At 42.0% G+C, this 16,846-nt stretch overlaps 1 protein-coding gene across 1 annotated transcript; it reads left to right on the top strand.

Annotated features, from left to right (window-relative positions):
• The first annotated feature begins 8,916 nt into the window (after positions 1–8,916).
• Positions 8,917–14,441, top strand: EPCAM (epithelial cell adhesion molecule). Its single transcript, XM_063328125.1, has 9 exons — positions 8,917–9,204; positions 9,676–9,780; positions 10,420–10,660; positions 10,950–11,015; positions 12,259–12,322; positions 12,691–12,792; positions 12,971–13,165; positions 13,513–13,554; positions 13,929–14,441. Exons 1-9 carry the CDS (start codon positions 9,138–9,140, stop codon positions 13,968–13,970), a joined length of 924 nt encoding a protein of 307 aa, XP_063184195.1. The 5' UTR covers positions 8,917–9,137; the 3' UTR covers positions 13,971–14,441.
• Positions 14,442–16,846: the final 2,405 nt, after the last annotated feature.

Below are 16,846 nucleotides of genomic sequence, written 5' to 3'. Positions count from 1 at the left end.
TATGTTATCACAGTGTGAACTGATTTTCATATATATCTATATATTTATACACAAATAAATACATATAAAAAAAAATCTATATATTGGATAAGACCTGGGTTTGAAAGACCTGGGATTCTTACAAAATCTTAGTTTGGGAAAAAAAAAGAAAAAAAAGAAAAAAATATTTCATAAATGCACTGGAACTCCATTCTATGAGATACATAGTTACACAGGTACCCAGTAGCTAGGTCCAAAAAGGCAGGTGCAGAGCAGTTTGCTTCCTTTAAACAAAAAGATAACTTAAAAATTTTAGTGGTCGAGTTGTTTACAGACAGATTAAGAAGCGTCACTGAATAAAAACACAGGGCTAATATTTTAATAAATCATATTTAGGGTATATACACTTTAAAAAAAAATCTTTTCATATTTGTGAGGTAGGAAAACAAATGCCTTTGGCCTCTGATATCCTTCCCAGTGAAATTTTGTTGTCGTTTAAGAAAGATAAAGTACTATAGGAAGAACACCTAGTGTTTCTTTTCAAACAAAGGCATGAAGAACCATTGGTTCTTATAAATACAGATCATTGTTTAAAACAAAAGACGTATTTCTCAGTTACAGACTTTTCCTACTTGTTGCAGAGTGTGAAATAGAAAAAAAAAAGTCTCTCCTCCCTGCAGAGACGACTGCTGACCTTGTCGGGGGGATCCCAGCCTCTCAATCAAATATGCTCTAGATGAAATGCACGGAGGCTGAGCGCTCCATTCCTAAAGGCCATAACGAAACCAACGCATTCATCTAAAAAGCAAACTCTGGACATGCAGTAACCACTTTCAGAATAAAGAGTGTAGCAAGTCACACAAGTTTTAGTAAATTAAAAAGGAACAGATAAACCACCTGAACCCACATCTATCACCAGAAACCTGTTTTTTACGTGGGAAGAGAGAGTGAAGATTTAGATGAGTTGTGTGAAACGAATTGTTACAGCATCATGTGCCAGGGCTAGGACTGAGCATACTAGAATGAATATGCCTTACCTATTTGCTGCTTGAGATGGCAAGTAAGGGTACTGGAAAGGCGCCTTACAGCTAAATCCTTGCTTTTGACAAGAGTTACAGTATGATTAAAACTACAAACGGTCCAGTGCCACTTCAGTGTACGTCATTGATGGATGAATGGGCAGAAAAATTGTTTTCAGCTTTGTTTACTTGAAAAGAACTAAGCATACAGCAGGGTTTTCCAATACATAAGTCCAAGAACAGCTGTAGTTACTCTCAGGTGCTGAGAAATTCAGGAACTAGAAGAAAAAAATCATTGGGAAATTACGTAGTGAACAAAAAGCGTACTGACTAGACTAATACAGCAAATGGTAAAAGAATGCGAAGGCTGCCAGCAAACACAGTGCATGTTTGAACATGCTGCTTCTGCGTACTTCCAGACAGCCAAGTACTCTGCAGCAGAAAATCTACATAAAGTACTGGGGACATCAGTTCGAACTTGCTGTTCATTTCTACTGTAAATAGACTGATATATCCTGTATGAACTTAACCAATTGAAAGCAGACAGTGGAAGCCTTTAAGATGTAAGGATTGGCACTTCTGTGCTGGTTCTAAGTGAAACGAAGTAGTCTTATCTGAAGAGTTCCAATTACTTTGTCAAAGTAAATAGATGAGATAGACTGCATTAGGTCATCAACATCATGTCCCACAATGGCAAGTGAAGAATGATGTATCTCTCAACAACAGCAGCTCAAAACTCTGCATGCATATTTTACTGTGTAAAATATTGCTTTAAGTGTTTTTTTCGGCCTTCTGACGTCACCCACCATATTCTAACTTTCTTAAGACACCGGAGATTGTGTTTTGTGTTGGTGAGTACTTAATAACCGTGGTTAGTCATTACCCAGTTGTTGCTTCATGCTGCGTTGTGGGAAGAGCACTAACAAGCAGGACTCCTCTATACCACCGTGAGCCATTTGTCCCAGCTGCCAAGAGCACCAGCTTCCCCAGGCGCAGGCACAAGGCACAGGTGTGTGGCGGCCCTGCCCAGGGCGCTGCCGGTGCACCACGCCTGCACGGAGGGGATGGAGTGCCCGCATTCGTACTGAAAAATATGTGAAACGAGCTGTTCAGCTTGTATTTTACTCCTCTTTCCTCTCAGAAGCAGCTAGCAAACTCCAGGCTTCAAAAATCTTCTTGAGGGCAATGTAGCTGAACAAATAAAACTTCAAGAATTTTACTTAAAAAAACCGTTTTCATAAAATCACATTAGCTGAAAATATTCCATTCCCATCGAGTGAATACCACATGCACATAGTCTCACTGATGTAATATATACGCACACATCAGTACACAAAACCATGAAAGATCTAAGCAACTTATTATGCAGGAAATATATCTTTCTTTTTATCCAGGAAGATCAAAAGTAGAAAAACTTTGCTGCTTTCAAAATAATGTTCTAATTTTTTTTTTCCTGAAGGCAAGTTCAGGATTTTTTAAAATAATAGTCGTTTGAGTGGATGAAAATAGGAGACAGCCCTCAAACTCTTGGGTAGATGGCTTGTGATTCTGTAACTCAGGAAAATGTGTAAATTGCATCAAATCTTTCTCATCTTGTTTTCAATCCCAAAGTTTAGATTTACCTCCCAGTTTACTGGTCACATAATTCAGATCCCAAACTCTTTCAAACACAGGGTATCTATTTATGCTCTGCTTTTACACTGTTGAACACAACTGAATCTTTGTCCATGACCACAGCGCCTATAATATGAAACAATAGTAGTAATTAAGACAGGACAATTTCTCTATTGTCAAGAGCCTATTTTCACGGCACAGCCTTCAGAAGACTCGCCCCATGAAAGGATTAATCAAGAGTAATGTAGCTATAATTTCTGCAGTAAGGGAAAATTATTTTCATATGCAAATAGGTTGATCCAATCCTCTCATCCTGCTACGAAAGGAACAGCATCAAGTTCAGTAGTGGGAAGGCAGAATTTCAAGGACAGCCCTTTGATGAGACTTAAAACAGGCAAGTTAAAATGTGAGCTGGAAAGAGTCTAGAATATTTTTCTTTCACTCTCATCCAATGGTCCAGGCTCCACACAGTTAAATCAGAGTTGCCACAGTTTGTTAAACATTGAATGCCCCTCCCAAGAAGCAATGGGCTCTATAATTACTCCACTGCAGGTCAAAAAGCTTTCTTGTTTCTCTGAGTTCAGTAATCACCAGTTGTAAAAGTTCTCTCACTCAGAGGTTGAAGCAATAAAATGACTAGTACAAGGGCTGTAAATTAAAGTGCAAAGAGAAACAAATGAACTTTGGTAACAACTATTGCTAACTGAAAAAAATAAGGGAAACTCATGAACTAGGAAAGTGGTTACAACGCAAAACCAGTTTATTTCACCAAGGAAAAAAATAAAAATAATTTAAAAAAAAAACAACAAAAGCAAAAGCATCCTGTGAGCTATGGAACACCTAGCGCTCTCAACCCCACTCTCTGCTGTCTGTTGTGTTATGCTAAATGGTGTCTGTGGCTCAGCTCATGGGTGTATTTATTCACCTTTGCTTGGGGTATGGCTACACACGCGAGTCAGAGTGAGGCAAGAGCGGGTGGGGATTTACAGCATGTTAGCTGCTCCGTGGAAACCACCTGCCTGCATGCTGTGACCCTGTTTACGTTGAGGAATAAATGTCTTCTGCTTACTGCTGGGTACAGCTCCATCTATAGTGTATTACTCTGGTTTACCTGACATACTGTAAATCCACACCCTAGCTTGCCTTGTAGCAACCTGTATGTATAGACAAGTCCGATACAAGCAAATTTAGTGGCAGACACCTCCAGGTTGTGAGAAAAAGACTTAATGTGCCTTCTGATAACACCATCCTCAGAGACAGGACAACTATCGGTCTGTATAACCATCTGCGTTGGTTCTGCCTACAGCACAGAGATGTTGTCATGCGATAAAACATATTAAAAACTATTTAGGACTCTCTCAAACAGTTCTTAACAGGTGTTTTGGCAAAGTTCCATCTGTATCTTCTTCCACAGAGAATGGCTAAAAGGGCAAAAAAAAGCATCTTAAGATGCCAGAATTGAAACAATTTTAGTGTAAACGGAGCTTCTCTTACTACAGCTTGCAATCTCATGTTTTCCCACAAGCCCTTTCCAAACCGTACTAAACCAGTGAGTGTTCTGAGGGATTGGGCACAGTATGAAATGAATATGCTTGCCTCTCTGCTACTAAGTAGTCTGGACAAAGAGTAATTAAGTTTTTTACATCTAATGCTGCGCATTTTAAGCAGCTTTGAATGCTGACAATAGATGTTTTTAAAAAATGCTGTCAGTGTTAAGAGCCATGGAGATGTATTTTCAGGTAAGCAAAGACAAGGATGACAAGCCTGTTACTGACCCCACCCCCGGGAGTTAAGACTAAGCCCTGGCAGGTAGGTGAGGATGCCACAGCATATCAGACAGGCTGGTTTCTATAATCCTCAAAGACGCAAATAGAACATACATTAATTGCATGAGCACTTCTCTCTTGTGGCTACACCCTGTCTAGTTTTATGAACCTCTGAACCAACAGCCCTTTACCTCTCAGTAGATACTCTTACTTTCAAAGGTCTCCAGCTTGACAGAGAACCAAGCTGTGGGCTTCTGATGCTGAGGACAGCTTTATGAGTGTTGCCACTGCCTCTGAACTAATGTCCATCTCCAGTGTGCACCACAATTTCAGCAAAATACGCAAGCACACTTATGTTTATAAACGGTTATTATTCAAGAAAATAAAAAGTCGTGATCTAGAACAAAATGTGTAAACTAGCTTCTTTACATTGTTCAGAGGTAGTTAGACACTCAATCTAGCGGAAAGGCACAATTGCTCGTTTATTTTCTTGTTGGCTCTATATTTGACCAGTTCCATACAGCCGAAACGTTTAAGCTCTCCATGACTCCAAATGTTCTCATTATTCAAATCAAGACAACAATACCTGTTATGTAGTGTTTTTCAAACCTGCAGGAAAAATAAAACATGCAGAAGGACCACTTCTTATTACACTTCTTTAAGTGGCAGCATACATGTGTTTGTGAAGGTATGGAATCTTCAGAAACACAGCATGAACAAGATATTCTATATAATTTTTCGATATTGTTCTCTTCCCTATAGTCCTTTCAAGGCTTCATTCAATGCAGATGGTAAAGTCTGTAAAAAAAGTTGAACACAAACATTCTAAGACTGTACTAATAAAAAGCTCCTCAGCAAGTCTATAATATAGATAATGTATATAGCAATGTCTACCGTCCAAAAAAACTGCTGGCACTTTTGAGCATAAGGCTGTTTCTGGTTGTTTCTAACTTTGTCAGCCTTAACCAGTTAAAAGTCATCATGGATTTTCAAAAGTCATAAATTTTCTTGGGAAAACACTAGTAAGACTATGGTCTGCAATTTGGTATAATACATGGCCTATTTTATAGGGATGAGACTTTGGTTATCTTCAGAAGGGTACACCCAAAACCGATCAGGTTTGCAGCCTCCGAAGAATCTCAATTAGAGCTAGATTGCCAAATACTCCCATGGCCCTGATCACGCTCTCTCTACTCATGTCTCTGATCTGCTGACCACAGAGCATGTCACAGCCCCACCTTGCATCGTTTCCTGATACTTCAGGAGTGACTCATACATCCTTGCAACTTTCCCTGAAAGCAGATTTGTCCCTTTTCTGTGCCTGACGAGTATCACAAAGCCAATTTCTAGGGAAGACCTGGAAATGACCTCCTAAAGACCTCGGCCAGATCCCAGTATCGCGCTAATTCTTACACACTTCAGAAAGAGCTGGATTTATCTCATCGGATCTGATCCACAGTTCACTGAAGTCAACAGAAAATCTCCCACTGGCGTCAGCGGCTCTTGAACACTTTAGTGAACTGAACTTTATACTCCAAACAGACCTGGAAGAAGTGTAAATTACAGAGAAAAAGTTGAAAAATACACTTTTTCCAAACTTACAGTTTTCCAAATGTAAGTTTACTTATTCTCTGGGGCCTAGCGATCAAAACATTTTTTTTTCCTTTTTGCTATATGATAGAGCCAGCAATGTGCTCGTAGCATTTAAATTATAATTTGACTGAGCTGTAATTATGCTTTAGTAAGTGTAAACCACAACTAGCCTACACTGCACTGCCTAATCAGCATTCAGCTATTTGATAAGAGGAGATATCTCCAACAGTTGATACAATTATCCTGTTTATAACCAACAAGCCAGGCCTTACCTTTAGAGCTGTACGCTGAGGAAAGTTAATACAGAATAGCCATTGAATAAGGTCACATATTCCAGCACAGAGTTATATATCGACACAAAAGGTAAAAAAAAAGACACTGCCTTCCAACCCCCTAGACACCAAGGTATCTCTGTAATGAAGCTACTTTGACATTTGGGCCCTTTTATCTTTTTAACCACGTGCCTGCTCCACTGGCTTTGATCCTACAGAGAAGCTTCCCTCAAAATAACCTGGAAAGAGGGTAAGATTAATGCTATTGTGAACGGTTCCTCATTTCCATTGCTTTGCTGGGTAACAACATTGTGTAGAGTTAACTCCCTCTGCTTCTAAAATACTGAGGAATGTTTAAACAGTAATTTCTTCATATTTGGAAACATGGGGAAATTATAGATAATGAGCTCTTTATTTACTCCTGCAAACTAGAGCCAAATTAAATGCTGTACTACAAAAAGCAACACGATGCACCTATCTTTGCACCACAATATGATATGGCTTTCCACAGGTGATAACTAACAGTTCAGGGAAAACATGTGTTGTAATAAAATCCCCAAACACACTGTAGCAGGCTTCTTTAGTCCACACAAATACCCTAAGACCGTTCAACTCTTAGACTCTAAAGGTTATGGCTATTTTTTGTTTACTGACAGCAAAGACCCATCTGATATTTAAAGGTTGGCTGAAGAAGCAGTGCTACTTCCAGTAGTAGCCACTGTGAGCTTTCAAAACTGCAGACTAACGCTTGGATTTTTAAAATTAGCTACAGACATTTACCTATGCAGCACCAGGGCCAGGAGAACAAGGAGGATTAGCATGCACCCAGCCTGTGTAGTTCTTCTACATTTACATATTATTAAAAAAAAAAAAATGGGCAAAAGCCTATCATAAAATTTACTGTTCCTTATTATCACGGCTTACGTAGTTCAGCTGGGCAGTTTGATAACGACAGGGTAACTCTTCTCATCTTGAACAAACCGGTACATTTACATAGAAAATGAGCTTTACAATAAGGCAGGCATTTCTGATTCTATTGATCCTGCTCATCTTTCTGAAGAATGCCATCATTTGACAGCAGCAAAGTGAGAAGTCCGTATCTGAGACTTCAAAGCCTTCACAAGTTTTCACATTGCTAAGATCTTGCTCTTATTTTGACTCTTTAACAGGTGTATCAGAAGAGTATGAAGAAGCCGCACAAAACCACAAGAATCAAGATAAATGCTGCAAAAGTCTGCAAAAAGCTGTACCAGGAGATGACCCAAAATCCAGCCATTTAACTTGGCCCCATCTGAGACAGCACCCACCCGATTTCAACAGTGCACTGTAGACAATGATAAATACAAAATCAAAGATATAATACAAACACAGCTGCATGCAGAGACAAAACCACAAAGACAGCTAACCTGCACTTACATTTCAGATCGTGCAAAGGTTTCAAGCAGTTTCATTAACTGAGGTCTGCATATACAAAAGCAGCAACATATTTTTATTGTTCAGCGAACGTAAACACTGGTAAGAGGAAGTTTCAAGTCTTTGGAAACTATTGGTTTCTTATAAATGCAGGAACAGACTTAGAGAGATGTCATTCTGGTTTTCTCCTCTACTAAAATAACTTGTTTTTCCAGGACACTTACGTTATCTTTCAGAGAGATCTATGCATATTTTTTTAACTGAACTAATAAACTGAAAAAATGCTGTGGAAAATAGTGTACCATACCTATCTTTTGTCTTCCACCTTGACATCACTTTTACACTTTGGAAAGCCATTTTAAAACCTGCAGCGGGTTTTCCTGTTTCCTCCTCAGCAACCTGGCAGGGCCCTGGCGCTACCTACCATTTTTGTAGGTCCCCACAAAACTCTGCTGCTCAGAGACAAAGCACAGAGAACAGCTTTTTTTCTGCACAAGGAAGTGCGGGCACTGCAGCACAGGACGTCTCTCTTCAGGGCAGTCCTGAGGGAGAATGAACCTGGTGTGTATTTTAGAAAAGAAAAAAAAAAAGGCAGAAAAATCTTTAAGAAATACTTTATTCTATACAGATAGGTGTTCTGTTTTTTTCTTAAGTTAACTGAGGGATTATCAGGATTTACTGTAAACGCTAAGTCCTCACGAAGTAGTACAAAGGGCACCACGGGACGTGAACAAAACTAACAATAAAGTGGGAATATTGATGACCAGCCGAGGGGAGATAAAACACAACAACCCCCCGCCCCTCTCCCGAGGGGAAGGAGGCCCAGGGCCCGGCGGCCACACGGCCGGGTGAGAGGCCTCGGGGCCGGCGGCCGCCGGGGCAGGCCCTCCCACGGCCCCGGCCCGCAGAAGGCCACCGGCAGCAACGGGAAGCCCTGAGCCGGGAGAGGAGGCGGCTTGGCTCCCCCAGCCTGTGTGTCACAAAACAAACACGCCTGGGAGCTTCCCCCCATGACTAAGTTTCTCCTCGACGGCAGGGGCGACCATTCCCCACCTCCCCGTCCCACTGCCCCTCCACCGCGGGCGGGGCGGTTTCACAGCCCCTTTAGCGAGAGCGGCCGCACCTCAGCACCCCCTCCCCAGGCGACCACCGCCCCCCCTTCCCTAGCCCTTGCGGAAGAGGCTATATTTGGGCCGGGACGGGGAGCGGCCACCTGCCCCGCCCCATCCAGTTTCACCCAGGTGCGGTGAGAGGAAAGGGAGGGGGGTGTCGGTTTAACAGCGCCCGGCTGGCCCGGGAGGAGGAGCTGCCGCCTGCGCGTCTCAGGTGTAACCGGAGCCGGGAGGGCGCGGCGCAGCCACCACCACCTGCGGAACCTGTCGGGTGGCTCACATCGGCTCGGCCGTCGCGCAGGCACCGCTCCCTCTCCTCCGCCCGCGCCCTCGGAGGACTCTTCCCCGGCCCCTCTGCCGACCCCAGCCATGAAGCTGCTCTGCGGAGCTGCGCTCCTACTGCTGCTTTGCACCGCCGCTTGCGCCCAGAATAACCGTGAGCGTCCGCACCCCTCTTTCCCCCCTGCACCCCCTCTCCCAACCGGGTTCCCGCCCCGCCGCCCTTTCTTGTTGCCCCTCTCGCCCTCCGTCGCCCGCGGAGCCGCCCCGCTGGGCGACCCACTTCGCGCGACGCCACAAAATGGCGCCCCCTCTCCGTCGGGGTCCATGGCGGGTATGGGAGGGGCCGCCCCGCGGGCGGGAAGGTGAGGAGGGGGCAGCCCGGCGTCCCTTTGTCCCCAGCCGTAGGGGCCCGGTAGCCCGCGGGAAGAGCCCTGGGGGAGCCTGAGCGTCGCGAAGGGTGTTCTTGCCCTTCTCAAGGGAAGGGTGGGTGGGGTACGGGTGCCCGACGCCCGGCCGGCTCCGTCCGGTGAGGGGCGGCTTTGTCTCTCCTCCCCGCCCGCGGAGCGGCGGTGCCCCGGGGTGCTTCCCCGGGGGCTGCCGCTCCACGGCTCCGCTTCCTTTCCAGCCTGCATCTGCGAGAAGAACAAGCGTGTGACCAACTGCCGGCTGGAGAACGGCGTCTGCTGGTGCGATTCAGTGGGCTCCGGCGTCTCCGTGGACTGCAGCAAGCGTGAGTGGGGCAGGCGTGGGGCTGGGAGCGCTCTCTGGTACGGGGTGGCGAGGAAAAATGCTGGTTAAATTTGGGGGAATACGTGAAAATGACCATTGAGTTCCTGGTAAATGATGGTAGCAAGAAAGGAAAGCTGCTTCCCGGTCTTCCAGGTCAACTGGTGATGGAAGATAAGTGTTTAGGATTCCTCCTGTGTGACTTGTGTGGATGTGCATACGCTTATACTGATGGAGGCTCCTCCATCCTTCTTAATATTCGCTCTCCAATGGCAAGGATTTCTCAAAGATTAATTTTTAGCTTCCTTGTAAGCATGTATCATGATTTTTCCTGCCAATGTAAAGGTGAAAGAGTTCTTGTCTCAAGACACCTGACTCATGGTTCAGACTCGGCTAAGCTGTAAATGATCCTCTCGCTGTAAGAAAAGGAAAGTGGCTGGGCTTCTTAGGCGTTTGCCTTGAGAAGCTGATGTACCGTAGTTGTGTTGGCTTTATGCACTACCTACATGTTAGACACCTTCTCCCCCTTGTAATGGTTTCAGATCTTGTTTCCTTCTGATGTAAACGTGTGCTTTTACAGACTTAAGAGCTCTGTTTTGAACACTATGGTTGCTGCATAACGTGACTTTCTGGTTGTTTTTAGTGACTTCAAAATGCCTGTTGATGAAAGCGGAAATGAAAGGCTCAAAATCAGGTCGTCGTGAGAAACCAAAAGATGCGTTTGAAGATACTGATGGGCTTTATGATCCCGAGTGTGAAAATACTGGCGTTTTCAAGGCAAAGCAGTGCAATGGAACCACCTGTTGGTGTGTGAATACAGCTGGTGTTAGAAGAACTGACAAACATGATGCAGACTTGAAGTGCGATCAGTTAGTCAGAACAATGTAAGTCTTTCAACAGGGTGTGCTGTGATGTTAAAACATTCCTGTATTGAGCTCTGCATTGTAGAGGATTTACCTGTATGAGTGGTGTGCTGGGGATGAATGAAGACAAAGCAATAAACACTTGATAACTGCCGCTTTTTTTTTTTCTTCAGAAAGCAGTAGACTTTGGAGGAGGCTTTTTTTTTTTCTCTTGCTGCTCTGTTTTTTTTCCCCCGAGGTTAGATTGCTAGTATGTGTTGTTATATGCATGTGCTCTAAGAATATTCATTGTACTTGCCTATTATTTCAGGTGGATCATCATTGAAATGAAACATGCTGAGAGAAATGCTCCACTGGACACTGAATCTTTAAAGAGGTAAGCAATGATAGTAAGATGTTATGGCAATGTCTCTATGCGTGACAGATATCTAGTGTATTTCTAAACAATTGTTAAAAAGTATTGTTAGACCTCTGAATTAATTTGTAAGAAGATGTCTTAGAAGTGACCTACAGATCCTTCACAGAACTGTTTTAACTGTTTTAATTTTTATTGGAAATAAATTGACTGCTAATGAAATTCACTTCCATTTTAAAATTTGATTGCTGCTTTTTTTTATCAACTCAATATACTGAAGGAAATGGAAAGTGAAACTGCCCAAAAAGTAAACTGACAAAGATGGCAGAGGGACTGCATAGAAGCAGCAGGAGAAAAACAAGAGTTTAGCTATTTTTTGGCTAAAACAAAATTCTACTTCTCTTTGTCAGAGGTCATATAGCAAGAAAAATGTTCTTGTAGCTGTTAGATCCCCCCCACTCGAACAAAAGCTGCTGCTCTCTAGCTTCTCTTCTGAAATCTCAAAACTGTTCAGACTCTTCTCTCTACCACTGCAGTAACGTATGTGTTTATTTTTCAGTAAGTGCATCTTTGCTGTTGGGAATTAACAGAGCTCTAGTATAATTCAGTAATGAGAGTGCACTGTGTTTGGTTGGGATAGTGTTAATTTTCTTGGTAGCAGTCAGTATGGTGCTGTGTTTTAGACTGGTGACCAAAACAGTGTTGATAGTCACCAGTGTTTTAGCTGTTGCTGAACAGTGTTTATGTAGTGTCGAGGCCTTCTCAGACCCTCACTCTGCTGCCCCAGTGAGTAGGTTGGGGGTAGGCAAGAAGCTGGAAAAGGGGGGACACAGCAGAGACCGCTGACCCAAATTGATGAACGTTATTGTATAATGTCATGCTGAGCAGTAAATCTGGGGGACGTTTTTCCCCAAGTAGCCATTGCTTGGGGATAGGCTGGGCGTCGATCTGCTAGTGGTGAGGGATTGCTTTTTGTGTCACTTGGGGTTTTTATTTCCCCCGCCCAACCCTTTCACTCATTATTAAACTGTCTTTATCTTGACCCATGAGGGTTTTTTTCCTTGCATTTGCCTTCCTGTTTCTCTTCCCAGTCCTGCTAGCAGGAAGTGAGAGACTGAGTGAAGGTTTAGCTGCCAGCTGGGGTCAGCCCACTACAGAGACTGCAGGAAAAAGCCCAACTAATTATAGTAGTCTTCTCTGCTTCTGAAAATCGACGTGTAAAATAGTACTGTTCTTAACAGCTATGGCTTTAATATCCTTACAGGTTCTTCAAGGAAACAATTACCAGTCGTTACATGCTGGATGGACGCTATATAAGTAGCATTCTGGTAAGAGGCACATAAGTTTTAGTAAAGTATCAGAATTTTATTTTGTTGTGAATAACTTTGAAAACTTCTTTGACTAATGCAATACAGCATGAGTCTTATTAGAAGCTCTTAAAGTGGTGGCAGTTACTGAGCAGCTAGAAAATAGCTGTATCTGAACTGAAATACTGAGAAATTACATATTGTTCTCCTCAGTCTGTAGATGAATTCTTACTTTGCTTTACTAAAAAACTGGAATTTGAATCCTACTGTAAACAATTGGCTTGAGACCAAGTACCAGAAACTTGGTTCAGGATGTGAGTTCACAAGTTGGATTTGATAGTTGGATTTAAACCAGCCCCTCCTTAATACCGTACTATATTTTTTTGCAGTATGAAAAACCTTACATTACTATTGACTTGAAGCAAAACTCCTCTGAAAAATCTTCTGGAGATGTGGATATAGCTGATGTGGCCTACTACTTTGAAAAAGATGTAAGTGTGCCATGGGTGAAGTCTGCCAAAGACTAGATGTGACTATTGCATTACGCTCAGTAGTCTTACTGCATACTGGCTAAAGCAAGATGAATTATTGCAGTGCCTAGATGAATGCCCATTACAATGGGAATTAGCAAGTCTTTTTTTTTTTTTTTTTTCCCCTATCTGTTCTTAGGTAAAAGGTGACTCCATCTTTCATGATAACATACTAAACGTGAGTTTTGGTAATGAAAGGCTCAGTTTTGAGAAGACATCGGTCTATTATGTTGATGAAATACCACCGGAGTTTTCCATGAAGTCTCTGACTCCTGGCCTCATCGCTGTCATTGTAGTAGTAATAGTAGCAATAGTTGCTGGAATTGTTGTTCTGGTAAGTTCTAACAAAGCTGCCAAGCAGAACGGGTAACAGCGTAATTTGGGAAATAATGACATACCAGGATAATTCAACTCTGATAGAAACAATCTTCCTCTGTAAACTGGCTGCTTTTTTGAAACTTGGGAGGTGGGAAAGAGGTGATGGACGTACATACTATGACTTTCAGGTCATAACTGAAGGCTGTTGTGTGGAAAATGAAAGTGTTAGGGAAAACTCATCGAGGTGAAGGATGGGTAAAGGACAGCTTAAAGTTCAGAGTTTTAAAGTCACAATCAGATAAAGTTACAATGTAAGCCAAGACTTAAATAAAACTTCACAATTATTCTGTCCTTCTCCTGCAGGTCCTCACAAGGAGGAGGAAAGGGAAGTACGTGAAAGCAGAGGTAACTAATTTCTGTTTATGGTTTATATGTGGGGAGGAGGTTGGCCAGAATCCAGAACCACGTAAGCTTGTTATAGCTTCTTAAACACATCTGAAGCACCCAAAGCAAGCTTTTAAGGAAAATGAAAATACTCAAATTCTGTTAACTAGTTTTCATCTCTGTATAGTTCACCCTGTTTGTTCTGTACTAGTTTCAAAGGCAGCTGGTGAACTGCTGCATTTCCCGGGGTGGGGGGCAGTGCTGACAGCAAGTACTATTTTTACATATCTATAGCAAGGGCTATACAATCCACAGGAAATACTGATAGTCTTGTTCTGTGTGAACTATTGAGAAGTAGCACAAATGTTGATCTCCCTCTACCTCCTCCCCTCCAGGTAAAGGAAATGAATGAAATGCATAGAGGGCTGAATGCATAATAAAATCGGCTGACAACAGAGTAAGATTCAAAGACGAGACGACAGAAACATTGGAGGCATGGATCTTAACTCTTTAAAGATTACCCCTGAAAGGGAGGCAAATATGCTCACTTGATGATTGCTAAAACTCTAACAGCCAAGACTGGTAACCATGCTACTATTTTTACTTTTATTTGAGAGTTAAATCTTAAATGCCCCATCTTACTCAAGTCAAACTTAAATACTGCTCCCTGATTTTGTTTTTATTATGATAATTAAATGAGTTGTCAACTGCTGTTACTAGGGTTTTGGAGCATACATGTTTAAATGGTTATTTTAGCCTTGTGGGAGGTTTATGGAAGATAATGATTTTTGTAGCCACGTTGTAACAAAATGTCTCCTTATAACTCAATGTGATGTTTTTATGGCTGTTTGTACATATTTGAAGTTGTAACTTTTTTATGACTTGAATTAATAAAACTTTGAAACAGGCTTCTAATTCCTCTATGTTGAAATTATGATGATCGGGTAAGTTATTGTGCTTACAAATTCAGCAGTGTGATATTTCCTTAAAGCAAGCAACCCCAGCATAGGTGAAAATATTCTAGAACTCCCATAAACAAAGTTTGTATTAGCCATCTAATATCTCAGTAGCATGATTTTTTTTCTTAAAGCTGTGAAAATTATGCTTTATCCTATTTTCCACTCTTACTGTGCAACAGGAGTAAAATGATAAAATGGATTGTTTGTATAAAAAATAAGCATGCTGTGAATGTAGCAATTTCAGGAATGCATAGACTGCTCTTTCCAATGCTATGTAAGTATTTATAGTAAAACAAGCCTCTAATCTAGAACATCTGTGTAGGGTTGGGGGTGGGTAGGCTTGGCATCCAAGGGTTGAGCTGGGGATGGGCTATTACACCATTACCCTGATTTACATAGCTATCCATTACAAAGAAGGTGTTGCACAGCTAGAATCTGTTTCTGCTGTTATTAATGTTTACTGTCATGGAGGCTGACCGAACTTGGAGGCTATCTGCCTCCCAGAGCTCTGGATAAAAGAGCTTGCTTTGGCAGTCAGTAGTCTAATGCATATCGGCCAGCAAGTTAATATGTATAGTCCATCCAGCCTATCTGATTTATAAAGGAAATGCTGTAACTCCTGTTGCCAAAGAAATAATTACATGCAAGATAAGGAACTGAATGACAAGTCACATTACTAATCTGGTTTTTGTTTTGAGCCCCCTCCCTAAAACAGGAAAAGTAGGATAAACTACTGAGAGGACATTCTACTTACTGTGTTCGTAAAATTAAATGTGAAACGTACCCCACTAGAGACCTTGTGTGCATCTGCTAAATACAACAGGGCAGTTGCTGAACTGTGTTGAATGTACCTCTGATGTCACAGCTAACCAGAGTATCTGCTGCCTTGGAACAAGGTGGTAGCTGACGTGTGTGCTGATGTGTTGATGTTGCAATGTAGGCAGCGACTTTCCCTTGGGTCTTCCAACATGCGATGGGTGTGTGTACTGAGCTGCTGGAGCTCCCAGGTTTTGATTTTTCTTGAGTCTATAGTATGCTTTGGGAAGCAGAGACGTGCAGATTGATTTTTTTTTTTTTTTTTTTTCTGTGTTGAGTTGCTGCTTCTGGTAGGCACAAAAATCCTGAAGCAGGGAATTTACTGCAGTACTTTACAGCCTCTTCAGGCGGTTTTTTCAGTGACAACTTCTGTAGGGCAGAATATATGTCTGCCAATATATCTCACTCCCTTTCTCCCCAGGTATGCAGGCAGTCTGCTGAGGCATGATGAATTTCCTACAATTGTGTAAGCTGTTAAACAAACGAAGCCTAGTTTACAGTAAGCTTGTCTTTTGCAGTTGTGTGTATTATTGTCTTCCCCAATTCTTCACACTCCATATCCTATATTTTTCTTAAGTCTCTGCAATACGGTATCTTTGCCACTCCTTTCTTCTCCCCAAGATCATAATGCTATTGTTTGCTCTCCTCCTCTTCCTACCATCCCCATTTTGTATGGTTTTTTTGGCCTGCGTGACAGAAAGAGATGTCATGTGCTGTGGCTGGGCTGGGAGATACACATGTGTTGACTTGACTGGCTGGTGTGTACCTGCTGCGTGGCCTGGACCTTGTCCCAATCGGTTTGTTTGAACATTGTTTTCTCCCTACTTTTCCCACAGTAGAGGAAGGCATTTAGATACTCTTCATTTCTTTTACCTAGTGCAGCTTTTCATGTTAAGATAAGTACACAAGCTTAGTGTCTCTAGTACAGTCGTCTTCCTTGTCAAATTTGACTGAAACTAGCCAAGGGGTTAGAAAACCACGAAGTTTACAGAAATTAATTCAGAAAAAGAAGACGGTTAACTAAATTCGCAGCTGAAGGGATCGTACTGTATCTGTTTTTAAACTCAGTTACTATGGTACAAAAACAATGCTGCTCAGCTCTCAAAATGGTGATCAATAATAGGGTTTTCCCTAGTTTCCTTTTCTAAATAGTTTTATTGACCTTTGTATTGGCTTTTGTTTTGTTTACTAAATGCTGTATGTGGGCAACAGTCCAGCTGCATAAAAGTTTGTATTTATAGGGAAATGGAAAAGGATGAGGGGGGGGAAAGAGTTGATTAATAAGTGTATCAGCATTCTGCAGATAAATTGTGTTTTACAGTTTTTTACAGCTAGAGGAGATTGATGTGTTGAAACTTTAAAAAAAAAAAAAAAAAGCCACTATCAGGTAGTGTCAACTCTCCACATATGCCTGTCATGTTTCTTCTCATATATAGAGCAGCTTTGAACCGCTGGCAAAAATGATTGCTATTGAAAGATAACTTGGTATTAAATAGCAAATACTAAGTGTTCTCTATTTTAATACTTAGAAAGCATTC

The sequence above is a fragment of the Chroicocephalus ridibundus genome, chromosome 3, assembly GCF_963924245.1.
Source record: "Chroicocephalus ridibundus chromosome 3, bChrRid1.1, whole genome shotgun sequence".
Taxonomy (NCBI): Eukaryota; Metazoa; Chordata; class Aves; order Charadriiformes; family Laridae; genus Chroicocephalus; species Chroicocephalus ridibundus.
The sequence above is the reverse complement of the archived record's forward strand: the minus strand, read 5'-3'. Positions and strand labels throughout refer to the sequence as shown.